Source organism: Bos javanicus, chromosome 5 (assembly GCF_032452875.1).
Source record: "Bos javanicus breed banteng chromosome 5, ARS-OSU_banteng_1.0, whole genome shotgun sequence".
Taxonomy (NCBI): domain Eukaryota; kingdom Metazoa; phylum Chordata; class Mammalia; order Artiodactyla; family Bovidae; genus Bos; species Bos javanicus.
The window spans coordinates 97,391,170-97,407,209 of record NC_083872.1 but is presented as its reverse complement, the minus strand read 5'-3'; the positions used below and the strand labels follow the sequence as shown (position 1 = coordinate 97,407,209).

The 16,040-nt window shown below is 41.6% G+C and overlaps 1 protein-coding gene across 1 annotated transcript in view; it reads right to left on the bottom strand.

Moving 5' to 3' along the window:
* Window positions 1-16,040, bottom strand: part of HEBP1 (heme binding protein 1) — a 37,327-nt gene that overhangs the window by 15,003 nt on the left and 6,284 nt on the right. The window contains exon 2 of the mRNA XM_061417796.1: window positions 573-711. Within this exon, the coding sequence (XP_061273780.1) occupies window positions 573-711 (139 nt within the window). The remainder of the gene's footprint in view (window positions 1-572; window positions 712-16,040) is intronic.

The following is a 16,040-nucleotide window of genomic DNA, read 5'->3' as shown; positions in this document are numbered from 1 at the left end:
ACCAGGGATCAGATCTTGGACCCCAGCAGTGAGAGCACTGAGTACTAACCACTGGACTGCCAGGGAATCCCCATGGACTGTCAAGTGTTTCAGAAGGGGACTAAGAACTCTCAGGCTCTTTATTTGCCAGAACACAGCCAGGGACCAGCCACACTCATCACTCACTGATCTTCAGAACCCCGTAGAATCTGAGCTACTAGGGGCTGACGAGATTTCTGGCCTGGGGGCAGAGGTCTCGAGTCAGAGGCGGGCTTTGTTCTGAGGCCTGGCTTACCGCGGACACACCTTTCCCAGTTTACCAATCCAGAGATAAGCACTGCAAGGCGAAAAAATAACAAATGGACGAAGAAACGAAGCCTGTGTCTTCAGACCCAGGAGAGAAGCATGAACTCAGTGCTCCTGAGCGGGCATGACGTCAGTGGGTCTCCCCAGAGCCCCCCTGCCCACACAGAACAGCAAGGTCACAGGACACTGAAACAGGCATCTTGGGTCCTTTCCTGTGCTTTCCATCGATGACCTGAGACTGCAGCACTGGCCTGGGTGACCAGAGCCCATCCTCCAGGAACACTCACCCTTATCATTGGAGCCTCCCACATACTTCATGACTTTCGGCATTGCCTCCCTCAGAGCCTCATCCACAGGCTTATCTGTCACTTCCACTGTGGCAAACTTCCCGCCTTCACAGGCCCTCTCCTCGTAGAAGACATCTCCCTGGAGGCAGAGAAGGCACAGCACTGAAGAGGTGGAAGGTAGCAACCTGTGATGACTTTCAAAGTGTTAGTCACTCAGGAGTGTCCGACTCTTTGTGACCCATTGGACTGTAGCCTCTGTCCAGGGAATCCTCCAGACAAGAAAACTGGTGTGGGCAGCCATTTCTTTCTCCAGGGGATCTTCCTGACTCAGAGATCGATCCTAGGTCTCCCACATTGCAGGCAGATTCTTTACCATCTGAGCCACCAGGGAAGCCCCTACAAGCAGTGAAAGTCCAGCTACAAGAGGCACAGACTGCTAAGGAACTTGCCATAATGAGCCTAACTCTGGTGACAGTGGAAGAGACAGGCCGGAGTATGAAGGCCCATAAGAAATAGACTCTGAGAGTTCTTACAGACCTACAGACGGCAGAGAGGGGACTGGTGCCAAGGAGGAAGGATTTAGGAGGGAGTGACAGGGCAGCCGATTGCTCGGGGCACAGGGGTGTCGCTTAGTGAGACGGGCTGGGAAGAGGAGTCACGTCTGGGAGTAGTGTGAACTGAATTACTCTGATTCTTCTTGAATTACAGCCCTGCTACTAGATTGAGGCTAGTCTTGGGGCCTCAGAGTTTTGTGGGATTGGCGTTGTATTGGTTTGTTTCACCCTTTGCCATATTGTAAAGCAGTGCCTTCAAACTTAAAAAGAAAATCACAATCCAGAACAAGAAATATTTTTTACATCATGCCTTATCAAGAACATGAAACAACTTCATATAATCAACATTCTCAGAGAAATAATAGAAGATATTACATCCCAAACCACCCAGAACAGCCCCAGAATGCTGTAAAAACCGAATGGTCTGAGATCAAAGAGCTCTGGGAAATTAAAAATATAACAGAGGTGAAAAAATTCGGTAGAAAGGTTGGAAGATAAAATTGAAGTAAATATTTTAGAAAGTCAAGTAAAAAGGCAAAGATGAGGAAAATAGAAAAGGAAAAGGATCAAGCCAAGAGATCCAACATCTGAATAATGAGAGATGTAGGAAAAGAGAGGACTTCCCAGGTGGCTCAGGGGTAAAGAATCTGCCGACCAATGCAGGAGACACAGGAGATCAGGATTTAATCTCTGGGTTGGGATGATGCCTGGAGGAGGAAATGGCAACCCACTCCAGTTTTCTTGCCGGGATAATTCCATGAACAGAGGAGCCTGGCATGCAACAGTCCACGGGGTCACAAATAGTTGGATATGAATACGCATGCACACAGGAAAAGAGAACACAAAATGGCAAAGGAAACAAACAACTACAATGACAATCCCACAAAACTCTGAGGCCCCAAGATAAGCCTCAATCTAGTAGAAGGACTTCACACTTTTCACTTTCATGCATTGGAGGAGGAAATGGCAACCCACTCCAGAATTCTTGCCTGGAGAATCCCAGGGACGAGGGAGCCTGGTGGGCTGCCGTCTGTGGGGTCGCACAGAGTCAGACACGAATGAAGCGACTTAGCAGCAGCAGCAGCAGCAGTAGCAGGACTGCCTTTCAAGAAGAATCAGAGTAGTTCTGTTCACACTGTACTCCCAGTCATGACTCCTCTTCCCAGCCCGGCTCACTAAGCACATCCCCTGAGAAATCAGCCGCACTGCCACTTCCCCTTCAAAACTTCCTCCTTGGCAGTGATCTCCTCCTGCATTGAGTCTCTGTGCTAATGTCGTTATCTTTACCCTACAGACCCACACAGCTCTCCTCCAGGCCTCTTCCTCCTCCTTGCCCTCTGACGTCTCATTATGATATTGGGCTTCCCTGGTGGCTCAACTGGTAAAGAACGTGCCTGCCAATGCAGGAGACATAAGACATTGGTTCAACCCTTCGGTTGGGAAGATCCCCTGAAGAAGGGAATGGCAACCCACTCCAGTATTCTTGCCTGCAGAATCCCATGGACAGAAGAGCCTGGAGGGCTACAGTCCATGGGGATGCAAAGAGTTAGACATGACCAAACACACACACACAAACACCATACAATTTTGCATTCCCGAACATACAGTAAAGCAGTGCTTTCAAACTTAAAAAAAACCCACAATCCAGAACAAGAAATACATTTTCACATCATGCCCTATTATGGACATACATGTCTGAAGCAAAGTTTCACAAAATAACACTTTACCCTTATGGATTGGATGCATGATGATACATGCCTTTTCTTTTTTTAATTGGACTATAGTCAATTTACAATGTTGTGTTGGTTTCAAGTGTACAGCAAAATGATTCAGACACACACACACACACACACACACACATATCCTTTTTTGACACTGAAATCAGATTCATTATATTCTTTGCAGCCAAAGATGGAGAAACTCTATACAGTCAGCAAAAACAAGACCGGGAGATGATTGTGGCTCAGATCATGAACTCCTTATTGCCAAATTCAGACTGAAATTGAAGAAAGTGGAGAAAACCACTAGACCATTCAGGCATGACCTAAATCAAATCTCATGACTATACAGTGGAAATGAGAAATAGATTTAAGGGACTAGATCCGATAGATAGAGTGCCTGATGAACTATGGACTGAGGTTCGTGACATTGTACAGGAGACAGGGATCAAGACCATCCCCATGGAAAAGAAATGCAAAAAAGCAAAATGGCTGTCTGAGGAGGCCTTACAAATAGCTGTGAAAAGAAGGGAAGCAAAAAGCAAAGGAGAAAAGGAAAGATATAAGCAGCTGAATGCAGAGTTCCAAAGAACAGCAAGGAGAGATAAGAAAGCCTTCCTCAGCCATCAATGCAAAGGAATAGAGGAAAACAATAGAATGGGAAAGACTAGGGATCTCTTCAAGAAAATTAGAGATACCAAGGGAACATTTCATGCAAAGATGGGCACCATAAAGGACAGAAATGGTATGGACCTAACAGAAGCAGAAGATATTAAGAAGAGGTGGCAAGAATACACAGAAGAACTGTAAAAAAAAGATCTTCATGACCCAGATAACCATGATGGTGTGATCACTCACCTAGAGAGCCAGACATCCTGGAATGTGAATCAAGTGGGCCTTAGGAAGCATCACTACGAACAAAGCTAGTGGAGATGATGGAATTCCAGTTGACCTATTTCAAATCCTGAAAGATGATGCTGTGAAAGTGCTGCACTCAATATGCCAGCAAATTTGGAAAACTCAGCAGTGGCCAGAGGACTGGAAAAGGTCAGTTTTCATTCCAATCCCAAAGAAAGGCAATGCCGAAGAATGCTCAAACTACCACACAATTGCACTCATCTCACATGCTAGTAAAGTGATGCTTAAAATTCTCCAAGCCAGGCTTCAGCAATATGTTAACTGTGAACTTCCTGATGTTCAAGCTGGTTTTAGAAAAGGCAGAGGAACCAGAGATCAAATTGCCAACATCCGCTGGATTATCAAAAAAGCAAGACAGTTCCAGAAAAACATCTACTTCAGCTTTAATGACTATGCCAAAGCCTTTGACTGTGTGGGTCACAATAAACTGTGGAAAATTCTGAAAGAGATGGGAATACCAGACCACCTGACCTGCCTCCTGAGAAATCTGTGTGCAGGTCAGGAAGTAACAGTTAGAACTGGACATGGAACAACAGACCGGTTCCAAACAGGAAAAGGAGTGCGTCAAAGCTGTATATTGTCACCCTGCTTATTTAACCTCTATGCAGAGTACATCATGAGAAACCCTGGGCTGGAAGAAGCACAAGCTGGAATAAAGATTGCTGGGAGAAACATCAATAACCTTAGATATGCAGATGACACCACCCTTATGGCAGAAAGTGAAGAAGAACTTAAGAGCCTCTTGATGAAAGTGAAAGAGAAGAGTGAAAAAGTTGGCTTAAAGCTCACCATTCAGAAAACTAAGATCATGGCATCTGGTCCCATCACTTCATGGGAAATAGATGGGGAAACAGTGGAAACAGTGGCTGACTTTATTTTTCTGGGCTCCAAAATCATTGCAGATGGTGACTGCAGCCATGAAATTAAAAGACGCTTGCTCCTTGGAAGCAAAGTTATGACCAACCTAGACGGCATATTAAAAAGCAGAGACGTTACTTTGCCAACAAAGGTCCATCTAGTCAAGGCTATAGTTTTTCCAGTGGTCATGTATGGACGTGAGAGTTGGACCAAAAAGAAAGATGTGTGCAGAAGAATTGATGCTTTTGAACTGTGGTGTTGGAGAAGACTCTTGAGAGTCCCTTGGAGTGCAAGGAGACGCAACCAGTGCATCCTAAAGGAGATCAGTCCTGCGTGTTCATTGGAAGGACTGATGTTGAAACTGAAACTCCAATGCTTTTTCTATCTGATGTGACTCATTTGAAAAGACCCTGATGCTGGGAAAGATTGAGGGCAGGAGGAGAAGGGGACGAGAGAGGATGAGATGGTTGGATGGCATCACTGACTCGATGGACATGGGGTTGGGTGGACTCCGGGAGTTGGTGATGGACAGGGAGCCCTGGCGTGCTGCGGTTCATGGGGTCGAAAAGAGTCAGACATGACTTAGTGACTGAACAACAAAAACATACAGCTGCTAAGTGTTTGAAACTAGGAACCAGAATTTAAAGCCCTAGACTCTGGTCTAGGGGCTTCCCTGATAGCTCAGTTGGTAAAGGATCTGCCTGCAAAACAGGAGACCCCAGTACAATTCCTGGGTTGGGAAGATCCACTGGAGAAGGGAAAGGCTACCCACTCCAGTATTCGGGCCGAGAGAATTCCATGGATTGTATAGTCCATGGGGTCACAAAGAGTCAGACATGACTGAGTGACTTTCACTCAGTGGTCTAACACTTGTCACAAGGCTGTATGCTCCGTGGAGGATGAAGTGAGTGTTTTTCAGCCTCTCTGTTTAGGTACAGAGGTAGGTATTTCTGACCGACATTTGTAGGCCCGTGGAGGCCCGTGTCAAACTCGGATCAAGGGCATCAAAAGTCATTCAATGCAGTTCCTTCTCTTGCAAATGGAGAAACCAATGACCAGCTCTCTCCGGTAAGAGCTGGAAGTGTGCTTACAAATCCAGCAGTTCATTTGCCTCTTATTCCAAGCAAGCAGTCCACTGTATAGTTGGACGAACAGGTCCGGAGCTCAGCCAGGGCCTGGTTCAGTTGGGACGCATCAGCAGAGGGGTAACCAAAGCTGTGAATGAGGTTGTGTTGCCCAGGGAACATATACTTGTGCTGCTGTGTACTCAGTCGTGTCTGACTCTATACAACCCCAAGGACTGCAGTCCTCCAGGATCCTCTGTCCATGGGATTCTCCAGGCAAGAACACTGGAGTGGGTTGCCATGCGCTCCTCCAGATCTTCCTGACCCAAAGATCGAATCCAAGTCTCCCGAGTCTCCTGCATTGCAGGCAGATTCTTTGCCACCTGCACCACCTGGGAAGCCCCAGGGAAGTATACAGAGCATTCTATATAAATTTATCATGTTCATGAATCCCCCACCTAAAAGCTGGCATTCACCAAGCTCTTTCCTGTGATGGCTCAGGCACCACTGAATGTCTACTTACCTCACCAGCAATGCTAGAGCAGCTCCTCATTGGCCTTCTGCTATTTTTGTCAATGTCTTGGTCATTCCTACAGAGCCTCTATACCCGCCTCTCCCTCTGCCTGGGGGATTCCCTTCCTTTCTCTGAGTGATGAACTCCTACTCATCCAACACGTCTCAACCTAAAAAGTCACTTCCTCAGAGAGGATCCCAGTTTAAAACAGGTGCCCCATGATATTTTGCCTTTTTTTCTTGGCGTTCTCACAGCAAGAATACTGGAGTGGTTCGCCTTTTACACCTCCAATGGACCGCGTTTTTTCAGAACTCTTCATTATGACCTGTCTGTCTTGGGTGGCCCTGTACAGCATGGCTCATAGCTTCACTGAGTTATGCAAGCCCCTTCGCCATAACAAGGCTCTGATCCCTGAAGGGGATTCATCTCACTGAAAAAGACCCTGATGTTGAGAAAGACTGAGGGCAAAGCAGAAGGTGGCGACAGAGGATGAGATGGTTAGATAGCATCAATGACTCAATGGACATGAATCTGAGCAAACTCTGGGAGATGGTGAAGGACAGGGAAGCCTGGCGTGCTGCAGGCCGTGGGGTCACAAAGAGTCCAACATGACTTGGCAACTGAGCAACACTGGAATATAATTACAATGGAAATTGTAATGGAATAATAACATGTTTAATTTCTACTGGCAACCATAAGCCCCATGGGGTCAGGGACTGTCTGCATTGTTTACCACTGTTATCTCTCAGTATCAAGGACCATGTCTTTAATATATAGCAGGGTCTCTATAAGGATTTGTGGACAAGGAGGCTATGGGGGGTGAAACCTGGTTTTACTCTAATGACAAGGAATTCAGCAACCATACATGGCTGGAGAGAGGAGCACTTAGCCTAACTATATGTGTCTTGGAAGAAGGCTGCATCACACTGTCTGAAGGAGGTTCTCCAACAGGTACCCCCTGTTTTCACAGCATCCGTGTCTACAACTTCTCACCTGAACCGCTGGATCACTACGAAAATTCAGGTTTGAGAGATGGATATTATCCAACTACTCTGGTTCTCCAGGGAGCTGAATTTAAATAAGTTCTCTCTATTTCTGCAGAAAATAAAGCACCTAATTTAACACTGTTAGCACACTTGATTCTTCAAATTTAACACCTTCAGTGCATTTCCTTGCTACATGGAACAAAATAATGACCCTTCCTGGCCCCACATTCAGCTAGCTCATGCTCCCAGTTACTAGATGAGGATTTCAGCCAGTGGCCACAAACACCAGTTTTCAACATTCAGTGGGAACCACAGTCAAGTCCCAGACAGAGATGTTGAAAGAATGCCTCTTGCTATGAGATCTCCAAGGTCCTTTGCAAGGCTGGTTTTTCCCCTTGCCACTTTGTCAGGGAATGTTTAACAGGAGGATTCCTACGTGCTGTTTCTCATAAATCCTCTGTTCCTTATCAGTTTCTGTTGTCAGAAACTAGTGGAACAGCAAGCTGCTCCCAGGACTGAGGTCATTATGTGTGACAGGCCTGAATCTCCTTCAGTAAACATTCTCTTTACGACAAAACTGCTTAGTCGCGATCCCCTTTCTTGAGATATAGATTGTCTCCTGACCTTGTGACCATTATTAATCCCTTGTTCCCTTGGTAATGGTTGCTATATGTTTGGTTTTCTGATCTTTATCATTGTGGAAAGAAATTTCTTGAACAACAGCCTTTATATACTCACAGAAAGATCATTAAAGCACCTTTGCTCCATCAGAGTTTGGGTCCCCGTGTCTTTCTTTCTTTCTTCCTCTCTCTCTCTCCCTCCCTCCAGCTCTCTTTTACTTTCTTATCGTCAACTCTGGACCACCAGGTTCTGGTCCATTAAAGGACCCCAACAAGTGGCGCCCAGAACAGGGACACTGGCATACATGGCTTTTTGGACAGAGTGACTCCAGGCTTATTGAGGTCAGGACCTATTGAGGTCGGTAAGTACTAAGACATGGGTCAAACGGCTAGAAAGCCCCATCATTTCTCTGCTTTACTTCACCATTTGTTTAAAGCTCACGGACTTTTGGTTCATGCCAATGAATAGAGGTTTGCTTTCAAACAGTGGTTAAATGTAATCCTTGGTTCCCTGATAGGGGCATTTTGATTTACAAATTTGGCACCAAGTCAAAGAAAATGTTGAATGAGTCACCAGGCAGGAAAAAAATATTCCAGTTGATTTCTGGCCCCTATGGGCTCAAATTAAAGCTATAATTCTGCCATTTCAAGGTAAATTCTAGCCTTCACGATATTTGACAACAGACAGAACACTAATTGCATGAATATGAATTAGATGATGAAACTTTACAAAAGGCCCAATTAGAACAACATAAAATATTTCAAAAGTTTCCTCCTAGCCCTGTCCCGGCTGCTCCAAATGCTCCTCCTCTGCCAGCAGGCACGAATCCAGAAGTCTTTCCTTTTTTAGAACCTAATGATTCTAGTAACGACTCTCCTAAGACGTTTTTTGACACCAAAACTGGCAATGCTCGAGCTGGCACTCCCCAAAACCAAATTATTTTTGAAATGTTAACTGGCACTAAACAATTTGATACCATAGAAGCTCAAACACAGTGCCCTCCCTTATTGCATCAACAATTAAAAACAGTAGCCTTTGAAGCTTGGGATCGAATTACTCCTCAAGGAGAACCTACAGGTAGCTACACTAAAATATTACAAGGACTTAATGAAAGTTACACTGATTTTTTAGCTAGATTAGAAACTGCTATTTCCCGTACTGTAATCGGAGAAGAAACCAAAAAACAGCTAGAAGAAATTACTTGCTTATGAAAATACAAATCAGAAATGTCAAAAAGCTATCTTTCCAATTCATGAGACTGGGACTATTAATGATTATTTGAAGGCTTGTTGCAATCTAAGATCAGAAACTCAAAAGATGCAAATGCTAGCTGAGACAATGGCTGCTACCTTTAGAAAGGAAAATGAAAGATGCTTTACATGTGGAGATAAATACCACTTAAAAAGGGACTGCCCTAAGAAGGCTAATAAAAAACCTACAAAAATTTGCCCTTGCTGCCATAGAGGAGTGCATTGGGCCAAAGATTGTAAATCTAAATTTGATATTGAAAGAAACCTATTCCAGGAAACTACAGGCAGGGGACCCCCCAGGTCCCCTTCAACAAAAACCAGGGGCAAATTCTATCTTTTCCCTCAAACCCTCAACATCACTGCTGTCGATATACCAGCCTTAAATGACTTTTTCCTTTACCCTCAAGCAGTCCCTTCTAAAATACCTACCGGACTTTTTGGACCCCTGCCCCCACAAACCTTCAGCCTTTTACTTGGCCAGTCTAGTTTGACTTCTAAAAGAATTACTATTCACCCTGGAATAATTGATTCAGATTACAAAGGGCAGATTCAAATTATGATGTCATCGCAGATTCTATGAAAATTCAAAAAGGGGGACAAAATTGCTCAATTACTTCTTTTACCTTACATTTCTATTAACTCCTCTAAAAATATAGACAGGCAGATTCGGCAGTGGAGATCAAAAACAATCCTTATGGACATCATTGGTATCTGAATATGCCCAATATGCCCAAAGATTTTCTGGTCTTCTCAAACACTGGATCTAATATTAATATTACTATTATTTCCAAACACTTATGGCCCAAATCCTGGCCTATACAAAAAATCTTTTGCCAAACTGCAGGAATTTCTCAAACCAAAGAACAAGAAATTTATCAAAATGTTCAAATCTACCCATATGAAGGACCAAAAGGCCAGCCTGCAACATTAAGACCTTATGTAATAGATGTACCCCTTAATCTAACAGAAAGAGACTTATGCAATGACAAACTCAGATATACATTCCACATTTTTCCTAAGGGCCACTGCTCATTTAACAAATAAAGCAATTATTAAAATAACTTGGAAGAATGAAGAACCTATTTGGACACAGCAATAGCCCCTTACGAAAGAAAAATTACAGTCTACTAAAGAACTTCAGTTCAGTTCAGTCACTCAGTCATGTCCGACTCTTTGCAACCCCATGAACTGCACCACGCCAGGCCTCCCTGTCCATCACCAACTCCCAGAGTTCACTCAAACTCATGTCTATCGAGTCGGTGATGCCATCCAGCCATCTTGTCCTCTGTCACCCCCTTCTCCTCCTGCCCCCAATCCCTCCCAGCATCAGAGTCTTTTCTAATGAGTCAACTCTTCGCATGAGGTGGCCAAAGTATTGGAGTTTCAGCTTTAGCATCAGTCCTTCCAAAGAACACCCAGGACTGATCTCCTTTAGAATAGACTAGTTGGATCTCCCTGCAGTCCAGGGGACTCTCAAGAGTCTTCTCCAACACCACAGTTCAAAAGCATCAATTCCTCGGTGCTCAGCTTTCTTCATAGTCCAACTCTCACATCCATATATGACAACAGGAAAAACTATAGCCTTGACTAGATGGACCTTTGTTGGCAAAGTAATGTCTCTGCTTTTGAATATGCTATCTAGGTTGGTCCTAACTTTCCTTCCAAGGAGTAAGCGTCTTTTAATTTCATGGCTGCAATCACCATCTGCAGTGATTTAGGAGCCCAGAAAAATAAAGTCAGTCACTGTTTCCACTGTTTCCCCATCTATTTCCCATGAAGTGATGGGAGCAGATGCCATGATCTTCATTTTCTGAATGCTGAGCTTTAAGCCAACTTTTTCACTCTCCTCTTTCACTTTCATCAAGAGGCTTTATAGTTCCTCTTCACTTTCTGCCATAAGGGTGGTGTCATCTGCGTATCTGAGGTGATTGATATTTCTCTCAGCAATATTGATTCCAGCTTGTGCTTCTTCCAGCCCAGGGTTTCTCATGATGTACTCTGCATAGAGGTTAAATAAGCAGGGTGACAATATACAACCTTGATGTACTCCTTTTCCTATTTGGAACCAGTCTGTTGTTCCATGTCTAGTTCTAACTGTTGCTTCCTGACCTGCATACAGGTTTCTCAAGAGGCAGGTCAGGTGGTCTGGTATTCCCATCTCTTTCAGAATTTTCCATAGTTTCTTGTGATCCACATAGTCAAAGGCTTTGGCATAGTCAATAAAGCAGAAATAGATGTTTTTCTGGAACTCTCTTGCTTTTTTGATGATCCAGTGGATGTTGGAAATTTGATCTCTGGTTCCTCTGCCTTTTATAAAACCAGCTTGAATATCTGGAAGTTCATGGTTCACGTATTGCTAAAGCCTGGCTTGGAGAATTTTGAACATTACCTTACTAGCGTGTGGGATGAGTGCAATTGTGTGGTAGTTTAAGCATTCTTTGGCATTGCCTTTCTTTGGGATTGGAATGAAACTGACTTTTCCAGTCCTGTGGCCACTGCTGAGTTTTCCAAATTTGCTGGCATATTGAGTGCAGCACTTTCACAGCATCATCTTTCAGGATTTGAAATAGCTCCACTGGAATTCCATCACCTCCACTAGCTTTGTTGTAGTGATGCTTTCTAAGGCCTACTTGACTTCACATTCCAGGATGTCTGGCTCTAGGTTAGTGATCACACCATCATAATTATCTGGGTCATGAAGATCTTTTTTGTACAGTCCTTCTGTGTATTCTTGCCACCTCTTCTTAATATTTTCTGCTTCCGTTAGGTCCATACCATTTCTGTCCTTTATCAAGCCCATCTTTGCATGAAATGTTCCCTTGGTATCTCTAATTTTCTTGAAGAGATCTCTAGTCTTTCCCATTCTGTTGTTTTCGTCTATTTCTTTGCACTGATCGCTGAGGAAGGCTTTCTTATCTCTCCTTGCTATTCTTTGGAACTCTGCATTCAGCTGCTTATATCTTTCCTTTTCTCCTTTGCTTTTCATCACTTCTCTTCTTTTCACAGCTATTTGTAAGGCCTTCCCAGACAGCCATTTCGCTTTTTTGCATTTCTTTTCCATGGGGATAGTCTTGATCCCTGTCTCCTGTACAATGTCACGAACCTCCGTCCATAGTTCATCAGGCACTCTATCTATCAGATCTCGTCCGTTAAATCTACTTCTCACTTCCACTGTATAATCATAAGGAATTTGATTTAGGTCATACCTGAATGGTCTAGTGCTTTTCCCTACTTTCTTCAATTTCAGTCTGAATTTGGCAATAAGGCGTTCATGATCTGAGCTACAGTCAGCTCCCGGTCTTGCTGTTGCTGACTGTATAGAGCTTCTCCATCTTTGGCTGCAAAGAATATAGTCAATCAGATTTCAGTATTGGCCATCTGGTGATGTCCATGTATAGAGTCTTCTCTTGTGTTGTTGGACGAGGGTGTTTGTTATGACCAGTGCGTTCTCTTGGCAAAACTCTATTAGCCTTTGCCCTGCTTCATGCCATATTCCAAGGCCAAATTTGCCTGTTACTCCAGGTGTTTCTTGATTTCCTACTTTTGCATTCCAGTCCCCTATAATGAAAAGGACATCTTTTTTGGGTGTTAGTTCTAAAAGGTCTTGTAGGTCTTCATAGAACCATTCAACTTCAGCTTCTTCAGCGTTACTGGTTATAGACACACAATTAGAATTAAAACATATTGAGGAATCTTGCTCTCCTTGGAATTCTCCTATTTTTGTTATAAAAAAGAACTCTAACAAATGGCATCTCTTAACAGACCTTAGAAAAGTTAATGCATCTATGAAACTTATGGGTGCATTACAACCAGGGATCCCATCACCTACTACTATTCCTCAAAATTGGCACATTATTATTACTGATTTACAAGATTGCCTTTTTAATATACCTTTACATCCTTTAGACTGGGAGAGATTCACTTTCTCTCTCCCTTATCCTAATCATATCAGGCCTCATAAAAGATTTCAATAGACTGTGTTACCTCAAGGTATGCTTAACAGTCCTACTATTTGTCAAAATTTTGTAGCCAAGACTTAACATCCAATGTGACAGCAATTCCCTCATTCATATATCATTAATAATATACTGTAACTACAAAAAGGAGAAATGATATTTTTGACACTGAAAGGCCATGATATTCTTTAGACTCCAGAGAAAACTGATTAAAATAAAATCTTTTTTGAAATGCAAAACTGGTTCTTCTTACGTATGCAGTTAGGAAAAGGTTAAATACTGTTAAAATACTTTTTTGGAACTCCAATTCTGCCTGGGAAACAAAAACAGGCCTAAGAAAAAACCTGAAGTTAACTCTTATCATGTCCTTGGGATACACAGCCCACTCTACCTAGGACTCCAGCCATAAACAAATTGGTGGAACTCAAAAAAAAAAAAAAAAATTTAAATTTCAAGCAGAAAACTATGCCTGTCTATCTAAAATTATCTATGTCTCACTATAAGTCTTTGTTTTTGGATAATATGAAATTAATGAGCTCCATTTAAATTTAAGTTCACGTGAACTGAAAAATATTCAATATTAAGAATAATGTTTATTTAAATATACATACAATTGTTTGCTAATCTAATTAAGACATGTCTTAAGTCATCAACATAATGTAATACTTTTATTATGCCTAGGTTTAAGGTAAACTAAATTTGTCAACAAAAAGGTAACTCTTTATATATATAAATATATAAATAAGATAAGAATTTTTAGATAAAAACTCTATTAAAATAACTATATTTTAGAAATGATAAACTAAATGATAAAAGTTTATTAAATAGCTAGGTCATTTCCAAATAAAGTAAGATTTTAAAACATTAATTACTGAACACTAACTTCCTTACAAAAAGTTTTTCTTACAGAAAAACTAGAGATTTTAAACTATTTATAAATATATATATTTATAATATATTCACCAATCTATAAAATGCTAACATACAAGACACTTGTTGCTAAAGAAAAGATATATGCTTTTAATAAAAAGATATAAGAAATGGCAAATAAAATGATAAATACAAAAATATAAAAAAGGTTTATGACAAATGAAAGAAAATTTTATGGAAAATGGATGTAACTCATTGCCCTTAACTTTCTTCCTCTTCCTTCTTACGTCTCAATTGATACAAATTCTTCTTTTATACGGGCCACACCTCTCAGAGGTGAAACTATACGACATTTAATAACCCACCTGATAGCTTACTTTCCAATAATGAGAACACCTAATTCTATAAAAACAGACAATGGCCCTGCCTATTTTCTAAACAATTCAAACAATTTTTACATTCATTCTCTATTAAACAGATTATAATCATTCCTTATAATCCACAAACACAAGACATAATTAAACAAATACATTACACAATAAAACTACAAATAAAAAATTAAATAAAGGGAATACACAAGAACACTTTTATCTTCCTTATCCAGAGGAGACTTTACTAGATTCCAACGCAATATATTCTTTAAGCCTATAACTATTGTTAATATAGCTTTATTTCTGTTTCTGGTCTGTAAGATTCTTAAAATAACATCAACTTCAGTGCCTGTTTCACAATACAAAACAAAAACAACATAAAAATTATACCATTTGCCAAATAAGTTACTTGTTCCTAAGAGTATCAAAAGTGCAAAATATTCACCTTCTTTTCAGGTCTGTCTTAAAAGTATAATCATCTTCCTTAACACACTGAACAGAGAGATTCAACAGCTGCCAGGCTGCCTTTCTTTTCCGGGGACAAGGTCAGGTATTTGGATGTGAGCAGCATTCATATGTCAAGTTGTTCTGCATCAGCTTGTCAGTAATTTCACTTAGGAAAAATGTTTGAGTCTTTGCTCCTAATCCTTAGCCCCAAATAACACAAACCACTTAAAACACAGTCAGATCCCATTTCTTTTTATATCAGGAAAAATGTATGTACTCAATGAGGAGGAAATCAACTCATTACTTCAAAACCACAGCCAAATACCAGTCCCCAAACAGATCTCTAGATGATTTTTTTTGGACTGAAATATTTCCTAGGAATGTTTTCATCATTATCATTTCCTTTCTTCCTATAACTATTGTTAATACAGCTTTATTTAATTTTTTTAAACGTACCACAAAGAGATATTTTGACAAAAGCAGAAAAACATCTCGAGACATTGAAGGACACCTCCCTTCCTTTGCCCATTTGGTATCAAGATGGGTTAACTAATCAATGGAAATCTAAAACTAATCTTACAGGGAAAGGGTATGCTTCTATTTCTCCAGATGGATCCAACGAACTCACATGGCTTCCTCTTCAGAAGATTCAACCTAGGGGGGGCCCCCAGCATTCAAACTAGAGACGAAACAACAAAAACCCCAAGAGGAAGAAATTCCAATACAAGCCATGGCGGCTTTAAAATTTTCCAAAAAATGCCGCACTTGACGTCATCAACCTCATGATCTCCCTACTTGGGGACAGATAAAAACCCTTACTAATCAAACTGAAAATCTGATTTCTCAACACGGAATGCCTCGGAATCCTGAAAATATTTTTGTCGCTATGCTTGCTTTTGCTTCCCCCGCTCAGGCTGACTTGATTGATCACACTTATTGGGCTTATATACCTAACCTCCCCTTTTATTATAGGTTATAGAATGGACAGATATAGGACCAATCGTATCCACTAATGACTCAACACATATGTCCCCTCCTTGGAGCTTGGAGGAGCCCTCTCATCCTGAGGAAGAAGGAAGACTAATTAACATTTCTCTAGGCTATGAAATCCTTCCTTTATGCATGGGCCCAATAAAATTATGTATTAATGTTAATCGACAAACATGGGCTTTTGTCCTGCCTCCAAAAAAGGAAATTCCACACATTGCTTGGACTGTTTACTGCCCTGTCCTTTTATAAAAACCATGTTAATACTACCAAAACTCTAGGAAAAGGACAAAAGTTAAAATGTAAGGGGTCTACTTATAAAAACTTTAAATATACTCCTGTTTATTGAGATAA